Source organism: Myodes glareolus, chromosome 4 (genome assembly GCF_982192425.1).
Source record: "Myodes glareolus chromosome 4, mMyoGla1.1, whole genome shotgun sequence".
NCBI lineage: Eukaryota > Metazoa > Chordata > Mammalia > Rodentia > Cricetidae > Myodes > Myodes glareolus.
In genome coordinates this window covers 2,854,863-2,868,189 of record NC_142029.1, presented here as the reverse complement: position 1 = coordinate 2,868,189, position 13,327 = coordinate 2,854,863, and the positions used below count along the sequence as shown (strand labels likewise).

Sequence of the window (13,327 nt, the reverse complement as noted above, 5' to 3'; positions counted from 1 at the left end):
CAGACAGAGGAGAATGGGAGACATACTGTCTAACCCGCCCACACAGCAAGGACCCTTTCTGGCCTCCTTGGATCAGCCCCAGAAGCAACGTGGGATCTGGCCTTGTTGATAGAAAAAGATCTGGAGGGAGTTTTGCATTTACCCCCTCGACAGTTTTACCATGTTGTAGAATTGTCCTTTCCTCCAGAAGATACCTCACAGCCACTGAAAAGCTCTCCCTGCCCTCTCTGCAGGATGTTGTGAAGTGGTTCATCTCCTAATTCAGACATTTTTGTGATGAAGCAGGCAGCAGTTTACTATGGTGAGAATAGAATCTTTAAGTTCACGAGTCAGTTGTATAGAATCAGAAAAAGAGCTTATGATTCTTTTCAGTCTCCGCAATGGAACCTTCCAGAAAACCTACCAGACTGGGGTGTAATGGATTGGGAGCCAGGGGCCTTCACAGAGCTACAGGACCAGACTAGGGTTGTGTAAAAGAAACTTTCAAGAAGCAGAGAAAACTGGAAACAAAGGGAAGCCAGAAGCTAAGAGCTTAGAAGCTTTTGCCAATAAAGTACAATTAATAGTTTAAAACCATTTTTATCTTGATAAGGTGGGGTCTTCTGTCATCCCAGCACTCGGGTGGCTGAGACAGGAGGATTATGAATTCAAAAGCTAGCTTATGCTACACAACTGGCCTGTATGTCAAGACAAGTTTTGCATAGTCTCATTTGAAACCAGTGTGGCAATGTCCCTGTATGGAGGAGAGCACAGGCTAATGATGCCACAGCCTCTGTTCCGTTTATATGAATGTCACAGTTGGGCACATGGCTTTAGACATGATCTCTCACAGACACTGTTCCATCAAACATATCCCTGCTCTGATGTTCACTTTCTTAGGAAGAACTCTAAAACAGTGCTTTTAGCTCATGAGAAGGAACCTTGGGTGGGGCAGCCTTGCCATCCTGGCCGGACAGTGTCGTTTCCAGCTGGGCTTCTGTAGAAACAAAATCAGGCTCATGTGCTTTGGGCTTGATGCAAGCCAGGCAGCCGGGCAGCTTTGAAGACAGCAGCTTTTACTTTCAGCAAGTTTGTTTGGTGGGAAAGGCACCTGGGTGCCACTGTGTGTGTGTGTGTGTGTGTGTGTGTGTGTGTGTGTGTGTGTGTGTGTGTGTGTGTGCGAGAGAGAGAGAGAGAGAGAGAGAGAGAGAGAGAGAGAGAGAGAGAGAGAAGGAGAAAGTTCTAGAAAATGCAGGTCTAAATCCCACGGCAGCAGCTTTACACCCACATGGTCAAGTCAAGAAAGTGGAGTGGGGGGGAGAAAGTGGGGTTCACTGCTTCTTTCCCCCTGGCTGCCTGCTTCCCACAGAGTGAGTATAAATGTGCAAAATTGGGGTCCCTTTTTCAAGATTCTCAGATACATTTGAAAAAAAAAGTTGTTGACATTTTAGAAGTTGTTTATGCTATCTTTAACAAACCCATCTTGGGTTGAAGATGTGGTTCGGAGGATAGAACTCTTGTTTAGCACGCAAGACGCCCTGGGTTCTGTCCCCAGCACTGTATAAACCAGGGGTCGGGTGCACACCTGTGATCCCAGCACTTGGTAGTAGAGTCAGAAGAATTGGAAGTTCAGGGTCATCCTAGACTATCTGGTGAGCTCCAGGCAGCCTGGGATACACGAGCCCCTGTCTCAAAACAAAACAGGGCAGAGCTGAGTGATGACCAGAGTTTCCCCTTCTCCAAGGTCTGACATAGCCCGGGTTTGTATCACAACAAGACTCTGGTTGCAGCAACAGGTTTTAGTGCCTTTGCATGTGCGCATTGGCTTCCAGGGTGTTGTTCAGAGAGGAAAATGGCTACTCCGGTGCACCCAGCTTGCCCTCCCCAGGGGATAGATTAAAGAAAGGGCTGAACGAAGCATAGTCCAGATGTGGCTGCCCACACGGGCAGAGTCCCAGTCATCTTGAAGTCCCTGCAGGGCCCCTGGTTCAGCAGAGCATCTGGCCATGGTTCTCAGTACTTTGAGCTATGGGAGTCAGCAGCCCTGGGTGGCTTCAGCACTCTGCAGGGCAACAGCCACCCTGGTTTATGTAGCATCACCCCCGCCCCAACCACCTAACCCTGTGCAGATGCAGGGCTGTATCAGGATGGTCCTACCATGGGTCCTAGCGGTAGGCAAGCAGTGCCTCCTTCCCAAGCAGAAGCACACAGGTCACAAGCAAGCAGGAGCAGAGCGGGCTAGCCTCAGCTTTTCCCAGCCCTCCAACACAGCTGGCCATGGGGGTGCTTGTCTGTGGCACACCCATCACCTGTAGTCTCTGACAACCAAGGTTTAGTTGATTTTAAACCTTACCAGTTTATTTATTTATTTAAATAACATTTTTTTTTCATTTATCTTACAATCCAACCAGTTTACCCTCTGTCCTCTCCTCCTGTCCCCTCCCCTTTCCCATCTACCATCTTCCCATCCACTCCTCCTCCATCCCCATTCAGAAAGGGACAGGCTTCCCATGGGCTTACACAAAGCATGGCACTTACCAGTTCTTGTATCAGCATCAAAACCTATAGCGAGAGACAACCTAAACATAAGGGTTAGGATTGTTAGATGAAAGGAAAATCCATTTCCGTATAAAATGTGGTCAGGTAACCAGAGTGGGCTGTCATCTTGGTGAGCACAAAGCCCAAATTAGCACAGGAATCCTCCGCTGAAAGGGCCTAGCTTCCTTAGCTGCTAGCAAGTAACCTGAGACAGTGCTTGCAACCCGCCAACGCCAGTCCTCTGTCCGTCCCCCATGGCGCTCGAAGCCCTCAGTCGGGCCGAGACACGAATAAGGACTTCACCGGGAAGTTGGAATAGTCACCCCAAGACAGCCCGCCCTTTGTACCCTCAACAGGAAGCCCGTGAGGTAAACCAGAATTTGAACTTGCGGTTGAGTTGGGTTTTGGTGTGCAGTGGTCTTGACAGCTCCAGTTTTGAACCCAAGCCCTGACTCTGACGAGCCTGTTTCCATGTCTAGCGTGTTCTCTCCCCAAAGCCAAGGATCAGGGCTCAATGTTTTGCTTGTCTGGGACAAACAGGAGGACTCCAGAAAGCCCTACGTGGGGAAACTCACTGTCTCTATGTTGTGCCCCAAGGAAGGGAGGTGCAGCTGCGTCCCGGCAGTCCATGGTGACAGCGCGAGCCCCAGCACCGGGTCATCCCAGTGGTATTGTGGGGGGGACGAACCTCTGGCTTGGCTCTTCAGATAATCAGTTTTTCCTGGCCTCCAGCGCTGTCCCTTGCTCCTGGGGAGTGGGGACGTGGATTTTTAGCAGCCTTCTCTTACTCCCAAACCCTTGTGGATGTGATGGGCTTTACTCCCAATGGCTCAGCTCTGTCTCTAAAACGTTCTTCTCGGAGACTGCACCCCTAGCGGGTGGGGAGGGGCAGGTCCACATTCTGACCATGTGTGCAAAGGGGCTACACGTATGATTTGATCCCGCCTTGCTGCCCACTGTCACTGTCTTAACGACCTGTGTTTCCTCTCCGTCTCTGTCTCCCTCCTCTCAGGCCTCCTGTTGTTTTTATTCCTGGACTTTGTCGCTGTCCAAGACTTGTGATTGTTCGGTTGCCTGCTCTCCATAGCTTGGTCCATTTTTGTTGGCGCTCTGTAGCATGTTCTCAGTTGCCTGAGCCCAGGATCCACTGCGCACGTCCAGTGCTAAACCCATTGTTTCACGAAGGCCATTTCTTTTTTTCTTTTTCTTTTCTTTTTTAAATTTTTTTTTAAATTTATGTGTGGTGGTGTTTTGCCTGCATGAGGGTGTCAGGTACCCTGGGACTGGAGCTACAGACAGCTGTGAGCTGCCATGTGGGTCTGGGAGTTGAACCCAGGACCTCTGGTAGAGCAGCCAGTGCTCTTAACTGCTGAGCCGTCTCTCCAGTCCCCACGAAGGGCATTTTCATGTCTCACTTGCTGTGCTTCCTTCTGTGCCTCCCACTAAAGCTCTGCCTGAGGTCCTGGTGCTGACTGCCACCCAGGTGTCACTGGGCCCTCGTGGACGCAGAGCTGGGTCACGCTGCCAACATTTGCCCTCTCAAACCATCATTGTGATTTTTGTTCTCTGGATTTGTCCCCCTGCCTCCAGTCTGTGTCTCCAAACCATTTCCACCTATTATTATTATTATTATTATTATTATGTTTGCTTCATTTGGTTTCTGGTTTTCTTTTAAGACACAGCCAGTTTTGTTTTTTTTTTTCCTTTTCAAATCCAAGAGAAAACTTGCCACAGAAGATGCTAGTAGTTTCACAGCCCTTGAGTTTCTTGGTCTCTGAAGTCTAGAGTCTTCCCAGGAGGCCTCTGGGGGCTGAGCTGCTGCAGGGCTGGCTGGGCAGTGGGGCGGGCGCTCATCTCATGACGCCATCATGCATGTGTTTTGATGCATACCCCCCCATACTTTTTTTTTTCTTTCCCCCTGATGTTCAAGTTATGAGTTAGGATGACCTTGACAATCATGATGTCTTTGGTAGATGCCTCCCTGTCCCTTCACTGGCTTCTGGTGCATGATCCTTACACACCCATGATCCTTACATGCCCATGATCCTTGCACGCCCACGATCCTTACACACCCATGATTTGCTTTGCTCCGACCTTGGTTGTCAGCTGCCCTAACAACAACGCTTAGAGAAGCCAGAGGAAAGCACTTTGTCTCGGATGGGAATCCTAGAGACCATGGGAAAGAAGCTGCCAGAGTAGGGGGCAGGGATGGGCGTGCCAGACCAGAGTGGGTTCTGGAAGTCCCTGACGTTGTTGTTGGGGCTGCTAAGGCCACTTCCTCCCATGACCATCGCAGGTGGACAGTAGTGGAGCCAGCTTCCCTGAGCCCTTTTTTGTGTGAGCAGAAAAGGGAGCTTTGTGAACCTTGCCCTGCTTCCCGGTACCCAGCTCCTCTCCCTGCCCACTCCACCCCTCCCTCTGGGCAGAGCGCTGGGCACCTACTTACCAATGAAAAGAAATACACAGCAAACAGTGCTGGAGGAAGCAGACCTGAGCCCTGAGGTGGAAAACTAGATGTGTCCATGAAGGCCCATTGGCCCTCCCCATCCTCTGGGAGCTGCATCCACTACTGGCCCAAGAACTCTGATGAGGAACCCTGTCTGGATTGGGCCGGAAGCTGGGATTCGATGCTCTGCAGACCAGTGCTCAAAAACATGGTTATTTTTGAGGGACCACCTTCAGTCCAGAACATCGGTGTCTCGACTTCCTCGCCCAGATCCAGTTCACAAGGTAGCTCCTTGCCTCTCCCACCTGTGGAGGGCCGTGCTGGATTTTAACTTTCGGCGTGGTTGGTTTGGATGCGAGGAATGTGTTTATTCTCCTTCCTTCCTCTCCTGATCTAGCGCACTACCCTGGGAAGTGCATGTCCCAGACCAACTCCACGTTCACCTTCACCACCTGCCGCATCCTGCACCCCTCAGATGAGCTCACGCGGGTCACGCCAAGGTAAGGGGTCATAGCTCTGGGGCAGGTGGGAGTGGGGCCGGTTGGGGAATGGCCTTTCTCACGAGGCGTGATGATGGAGTCAAGAGGTTCATTCGAAGGCCAACTCCAAGCCAGGTGTGGTGCCACACGCCTTTAATCCCAGTCTTCAGGAGACAGAGGCAGGTGGATCTCTTGTGAGTCCAAGGCCAGCCTGGTCTACTTAGTGAGTTCCAGGTCAGCCAGAAGTGTATGCTAAGACCCTGTCAAGGAAAAATAAGCCAGTTATCACACGGAGACCTGAGTTCAATCCCCATTACCTACGTGCTTGTGACCCGAGGTGGGTGGATCCCCGGGGTGCTTGATTAGGTCCTGGCCAGAGAGACCTACCCTGTGTCACACAAGGTAGAGGGTCCCTAAGGAACAGTACCTGACGTTGACCTCTGGCCTCTTTATGTACTCCTGTACCCACACCCATACATGCACACAAAATGACACACAGAGCCATGTCAGGCAGGCATAAGTGCTTGTAGCTGCCCATTCTGGGTCCCCTCTTTCTTTCTGAACCTTGTTTGTTCAAACCCAGAGCAGGGGGCCTGGGAAAGCCACCGTCACTGTCCTCAGTGTGGATTCTTAGGACTTTCCTGGCTGAAGCCAACATTCCCCCAGGCCCCGGGGATGAGCCGACATGCTTGTTGTCCCAAAGCTTGCCAGTGGAGCGTGGAGTTCTTTCACGGTAGAGTTACTGAGCTCTGTGGAAGCCCTCACCCACTCTGGAACAGACTCCAGGAAACACCGCAGCCAAACCCTAATGGCCAGCGTGAAAATCCTCTATGGTAGAGTCACATGCCTGCTCTGGCTTGTTTCCTTTGGCGCACCATCTGGAGAGATATTGGTCTGTCGGACTTGGTTTCAGCCCCATGGCTCCCCTCCCTGCCTTACAGGGAAACGGGAGAATGGTCTCCACAACACAGGAGAGTGACCCCCCCCCCCCCACACACACACACTCTTTCAGTGTGGCACAGTCTAACAAGATCACAGAGTTAATGGGTAGAGGCAGGGAGGGAGGCGAGATGGGCCAGATCAAAGAGAGCAAGCACCCCGAGGAGCCCCTTAAACTATGATGATTCTCCGCAGGTCTGGTGAGGATGACGACGAAGCAGCCATATGCCCCGTTGAACTGAGAGGAGATGTAGGGCAGAGAGTCTGAGCCCACGGGCAAGGCAGGGGGTGAGCACACGGCCAACGGAGCCTGCTCCTGCAGGGCCACGCCGAAGGAGCTGTGTGTGCAAGTGTGGCTGCCACTAACCCGGGGACAAAGGCTTCGATGTGTTTCTGTGGTTGTGCCGGGTTAACATGGCCTTGGCCATCATCACTTCTAACCCAGCTGAGTGTCGGCGCTAACGAAGGCCTAACCGAAGGTCTCACCCAATGGGATCCCTGGATTTCTGCTTTGTTTCTGTCTCCCTTGCTGCCCTGGGAGATGCTGGCTTCCAGGCCTGACTTTGTTTAGGAAAGGTTATTTTTAAAGTCACAGGATGTCTTCGGTGCAGCTAAGGAAGTAGATGTGTATTTCCGGCTGAAGCTATAGGCCTCAGAGTGCCCCCAAGTAGATCTTCCCCCAGAAGTCCCACGTGGTCACCCTGGGGACCAGAGAAGCCTTGGAAATACAGAGTAAGAGGGGGCTGATTGCCTGAGTCAGGAAGAAATGCAGTGGAGTAAAAACCCTAAAACCTTTCTGGGGATGGCTGTGCCAATAAACCTTCTAGCTAGAACATTCTCACCTTTTAGCAGCGATCAGCATTCGTAAAAACCTTCCCTGTGCCTTCTGCAAAACCCACCTCTTCAGCCCCAGGAGCTGCTGCAGTCTCTCCAAGTGCCTCCCACTTCCCAGAGTCCCCTCCTAAGCCAGTGTGAGATGACCTGTTTCGTGACTCCCACCCTGTGCCGTCAGCCGTAGGGAGACCACCACAGGTGGGGCTTCTGGCTCCTCTAGCTTGCGCTTGCCTTTGAGTTGTCTCTCTCTAGAGAGGAGGGCCCTTTCTCATCTTGCCAAGGACCTTCTCCAAATGGCCCCGGTCCTTCCCTTCCTCCAGCTGGTACCTGCCCAAGGTCCTGGGGCCTCCTGGGGAGAGGTTGCTGTGTCTAAGTCCTGGGGACTCCTCAGTTGGCCTGTTGCTGGTGAAGCTGGCCACTCCAGCTGAAGCCTAGAGCAGGCAGCCACCAACATGGGCACCACGAGGCAGGGGCAGCAGGTTGTCCTCTGTCCCCTGCCCACTTCCCTGCATCCTGGTGGCTCTCCCAGCTGGACGGCAGATGCTGTGGTCTCAAAGTCTCCAATCCACAGGCCTCGGTGAATGAGCATAGCTTCCTGTTATGGTCATTCAGCTGTCATTACAGAGCCTGGACAGATTGACCATGTGAGGTGTGGCTTTGTCTTCTGCCCTTGCCATGCTGCTATATCCCCAGGGGTTTGGGCAACAGGAAATGGGGCTAGAGCAGCAAGGGGCGGAGGGCGAGCTGTGCCGAGCTGTGCCAAGCCGTGCCGAGCCGTGCCGTGCCGTGCCGTGCCGTGCCGTGCCGTGCCGTGCCCGTTTCTCCTGTCCAGCAGCAAGCGAGCACTGGAAGCTCTGATTTGCATCTCAGGAAGATCAAGGCTCGCGGAAAGAACTGTTTGGGGTGCTTTAGTTGGTGAAGGGTCTGCTACCAGTCCTGACACAGTGGGGCCACTTTACCCATGGAATCAAATCCAGGACGGTCTACTTACTAGCCCAGTGCAACACTGAGTAAGCCAACAGCTGGCCTTGGAGCCGTGTCTTATCTACAGAGGAGACAGCACTAAGCACCTTCCAGGGATAAGCAAACGGGGCAGCTTCCTGTGAACTTGAAGCACAGTCTTGTGTAAGGCAGACCCCTTCCATAAGAAATGAGGAGCAGATGCAGACAGCACCTGAGGGCACAGGGTGCCTTCTCCTACCCCAGACTCCTGCACACACTGCAGGAGGCAGGGCCTCTGGTCCTCCTACAGGCGCCTGTGACCTTTCTGATGATTGACGAGCCCCTTTCTCTTTCAGCCTTAACTCAGCCCCAGCTCCGGCTTGTAGCAGCACTAGCCACTTGAAATCCACACCAGTGGCCACGCCATGCACCCCCCGGAGATTGAGCCTGGCCGAGTCCTTCACTAACATCCGCGAATCCACGACCACCATGAGCACGTCCCTGGGACTGGTGTGGCTACTGAAGGAACGAGGCATCTCCGCAGCTGTGTACGACCCCCAGAGTTGGGACAGAGCCGGCAGGGGCTCCCTCCTCTATTCCTATACCCCTAGGATGGCTGTGATCCCATCCACCCCGCCAAACTCCCCTATGCAGACACCCGTGGCCTCCCCGCCCTCCTTCGAGTTCAAGTGCACGAGTCCTCCCTACAACTTCCTGGCTTCCAAGCCGGCCAGCTCCATCCTGAGGGACGTGAGGGCAAAGAAACCGGTGAGGAGCAGCGAGAGCCAGACGGACGTGTCTGTCTCCAACCTTAACCTTGTGGACAAAGTCAGGAGGTTCGGGGTGGCCAGAGTGGTGAGCTCAGGACGCGCACATATCCCCACCTTGACTGAGGATCAGGCACCTCTCCTCTGTGGAGCCACAGGGCCAGCACAGGCTCTTGTTCCTGGGGGCCTGGTCCCCGAGGGCCTGCCTCTGGGGTGCCCCAGTGGCATCCGGCGGAATCGCAGCTTCCCCACCATGGTTGGGTCCAGTGTGCAGATGAGAGCCCCCGTGATCCTCACCTCGGGCATCTTGATGGGTGCTAAGCTCCCCAAACAGACTAGCTTGCGGTGAGGCCAGGGCCTGCTGCCCTCCAGGAGACCAGCGGTATCACCTCTCTCTGCTCCTCGCCTCCTGTCCCCCACGGAGCCCTGGCACCCTTTCTCCTCTGAGGTCTACTTCTCCTGAGCTAGACAAATCAACCTTGTGCCTCGTGGGGGGGTGGAGAGTAGAACTCCATACTGTGTGTCCACGGGCCTTGGGGACCTTGCATCTGCTCTTCCAATCTGCAGGAAGCGATAGCCCTACCAGGTGATACTCTCACGATGTCACCCGAGCTCACCCAGGGGAAGGTGGCGTCCTTTCTTCTTTACTCTTAAGAAGCACTGAGATTCCCAAGTGTGTTCTTATCCCATGGATAGGAATCTGGTGAATTCTGCATAAGACTGTCGGGTTGCACACCATAGCCGCCACGTGGCACAGGTCACAATGCATCCACATCCTGGGTGTCACTGGCCTCCCTGCCCACCTGTGCCAACCATCAGAGAGTTGCTCTTCTGCTTGTAGGTGGTCCAACTTCTTCCGCTCTGGTGGAATGTCCGTTCTCGGGATGGGACTCGAAGTCACCCTATGTTCTGTTATCAGCTGTCAGGCTCAGAACCTGACCTGAAAAGAATGTATTGACACTCCGATGCGCCATCAGGCAGCCCCTCTATGTTCTCTGTGACTGTTTTTTTTTTCCATTTTTAAAAATTTTATTAGCAGGGAAGTCTCAGTACTGACAATTTCTCTTGGTGGTTCTATGACGCCAGAATGCAAATGGCACACACACTAACTTGCTAATAACGTAGCTCATTTCTGGGACCCAGTGTTGCATGTATGACCAGTTATCACTGTAAACAGTAGGAACAAAGGGACAGGGGACAAGACTGTTAAATCTGTACACAGAGGAGGAGGCACCACATCCTGGGTCAGGGTTGGTCAGGTTTGATGACTGCTGGCCGCTCTCCACTCTGAAGAGAGCTCAGGCAGCATGTTTGAGCTCTGTAGTTGTTCAGTGGTTTCTTTTTGTTTGGTTGGTTTTGGTTTTTTGAGACAGGGTTTCTCTGTGTAGCCTTGGCTGTCTTGAACTCACTCTGTAGACCAGGCTGCCTTGAATTCAGAGATCCTACATCTGCCTCCCGAGTGCCGGAATTAAAGGCGTGCACCACGTTTTTTTTATCCTCTTGTTTGAAAACACGAATAAGTTTCTTCCCCAGCCCCCAAGCCCTTTGTCTCCTCATCCCGTTTCTGCCATAGGAAAAAAATTCAGAGGTGCTTATGAATGGAAGAAGCAAGAGGACTCGAGCGGCCTAGGCCTGTTGCTGTCACCCACTCGGTTACGGATGATTATTTATTATCTGTGTGTGCTATATTTTAATCAGATGCCTCCTCCCCTTCCAGCTCCAGCCAGAGAGAGAGAGAGAGAGAGAGAGAGAGAGAGTGTGTGTGTGTGTGAGAGAGAGAGAGAGAGAGAGAGAGAGCTCTCACCCCAGGCATCATATTTATTTACTTTTGTCTGAGTATGACTGTATGTCTGTGTGTCACATGATCACCTGTGACAAGCAATTGTCACATGGACCCTCCCCCCCCAGCAAAAGATGTGTTCTTGGATGGAGTGAGGGTCGCCTTATATCCACCGAGCATGCTTCGAGAAGGTCCCACTATTTCAAACACGGGAGTGCCGATCGTCCTCTCTGCTCTCCTGGCTGCTGTGGGTGTGCGGTCACTCCGAGCAGCTGACCTTTTCATTTGAATGTATCGTGAAGCAGTAGGCAGAGGAGCAAAGGAGAGTGACAAGCACACCTTTGGACGGACCATGTCATGTATGCAGAGGAACCACCCATCGGCACTGGCAACACCAGTGTGAAAACCGGCCCATTAGAGGTTATGATGCTTAGTGTAGTTAATAAACCGAAGATCAACATTAAGCAACCACTACCAAACAGTGTGTTGTAATGCATCAAAATCAACAACAAAATTTTATTCGCTAATGAATATCAATAAAACAAGCTCAAAGTCTGGAGACTATTGTCTTTCACTTAGCGTGTCTGTGTGAAGATGCGTGCCTGAATGTGGTTGCCCTTAGAGGCCAGGAGGGTAGTGGATCCCCTGGAGCTGGAGTCATGGGTGGTTGTGAGCTCCCTGACACGGGTGCTAGGAACCAAACTCGGGGCCTCTGCAGGAGCAGTGAACACTCTTTGCCTTGATTCGTAGCTTTTCACTCAGATTAACCTCTTGAAGAGTTGACCGTGTTTGGCTCTTTGGGGACAGCAAATGAAAAGCATACACTTCACACACTCCCTCCTCCCATCTTTTCCCCATAATTTCCCAGCCAGACCTTGCTGCGCTCTTCAGGACTGCCTGCTGCTCCATTGTGTGCACCTTGTGAACACACACATCCTTCCACAAGCCAGCCCCCTTAGTTGGTCACAGAGTTGATTCTCGTCTTTTACAATTAAAGCATAGTATGAACAAAACCCTTCCCTATAGGTGATTTCCCACGCTGGTGTGTACATCACGAAGAGAATCACCAGGTTGGTAGTGTCAAATTTCCTTGTATGGAGTTCTGCCAAAAAGACATAAGAACCAATCGAGGTGGAGGAAGAATGAGGAGGAAGGATTAACTAGGGAGGTAAACACTGGGGCGTCACGAGTGTCAGGGACACTGTGGAGAACATTTGGGGTGTGGCATCATGAGTGCTAGTCAGGGACACTGAGGGTTTGGCGTCATGAATGTCAGTTCACACTATTTGGTAGCACCGACCCTGGGGAAAGCCACTGTCTTTGAGGGTCTTTACCTCCTGAATCTGTAAGAAGGGACAGTAGACGCTCTGGGATTGGTTACCGGTGTTGGACAATGAGCTGGACAGTTTTATGGCAACTTGACACAAGCTAAAATTATCTGAAAGGAAGGAATCTTAATTGAGAAAATGGCTCCGTTAGATGGGTCTGTAGGGAAGCCTGTAGGGCATTTTCTTAATTGGTGATTGATGGGGGAGGGTCCAGCCTGTGGTAGATGGTGCCATCCCTGGGCTGGTGGTCCTGGGTTCTATAAGAAAGCAGACTGAGCAAGCCAAGAAGAGCAAGCCAGGAAGCAGCGCCCTCCACAGCTGATACATCAACTCCCGCCCCCAGGATCTTGCCCTGTTTGAGTTCCTGTCCTGACTCCCTTCAATGATGAACAGTGATATAGAAGTGTAAGCCACATAAACCATTTTTTCCCGAGCTTACTTTGTGGTCATGGTGTTTCATTGCAGCAATAGAAACCATAACTAAGACAGGCAATATCTTGGGTGCTGCTGAGAAACATCCCTGTTCTATTGGAGCTATCTGCCTAGAGAAGGTAGACGTACCCACAGAACAGGAGGGGCCCAGTTGTTGTGGGGATGACGTGAGGGCTGCTTTGGATTAGCAGTACCCAGAAGCCTCTCTTGGGAGGGAGAGGCTTTCTCATGTGAGATCTGAGGCAGGCAGGAACGTTTATTTGAGCAGAGGGAGCAGCTGGTGAGGGGCAGGGTGTGTTTGAGTAGTGACAGGAAACAGTTTAAGGTGGGGTGAACTTATTGTAGTTTGCACCTCAGGAGAATACAGTCTGTCCATCACAGAAGGGAAAGACAGTGGCAGGACCGTTGGCATTTGGTCTCATTATGCTGGCAGACAAGGAGACTGAGCTAGCAAGCCACAAGACCAGTCCCCAGGGACATACTTCCTCCAGCGAGGCATCCCCTGCTAAAGGCTACTTCACAACCTTCCCACAGAGAGCCACAAACTGGGGACCAAGTGTTCAAACACACAGACCAATGGGGGACATTTAACATAAAGCTCACATTTAAACCATACAGAGAATAACCATGGGGGGATGGCAGAGGCCCTGGTGCCACATAGGTACTTCCCTGGGCTCCCGTCTTCCCTCTCATTAAACACCAAGACACATACTGATGCAAGAAGAGGGGGGTCACTATCAGGGCCTCCAACTGTGGGACAGGAACCCCCTGTCACCTGCAGCCTGGAGGGAAAAGAAACGCTCATGGTAAGTCAGTGTGCTTTTTGGATAGCACAGGAACCCTCTGAATTGGGCCCACAAGTG

The 13,327-nt window shown here is 52.1% G+C and overlaps 1 protein-coding gene across 15 annotated transcripts in view; it reads left to right on the top strand.

The window, feature by feature from the left end:
• The window catches only part of Trak1 (trafficking kinesin protein 1), a 107,783-nt gene extending 96,520 nt beyond the window's left edge, over nt 1–11,263 (top strand). For 14 of the 15 annotated variants that reach the window (XM_048423092.3, XM_048423079.3, XM_048423086.3 and 11 more), the window contains 2 exons: nt 5,361–5,463; nt 8,514–11,263. In XM_048423092.3, the coding sequence (XP_048279049.1) occupies nt 5,361–5,463; nt 8,514–9,273 (863 nt within the window). In that variant the 3' untranslated portion in view covers nt 9,274–11,263. Of the gene's footprint in view, nt 1–5,360; nt 5,464–6,576; nt 6,670–8,513 lie in introns of all 15 variants that reach the window. The other variant, XM_048423095.3, reaches the window with a different exon arrangement.
• The last annotated feature ends 2,064 nt before the right edge of the window (nt 11,264–13,327 follow it).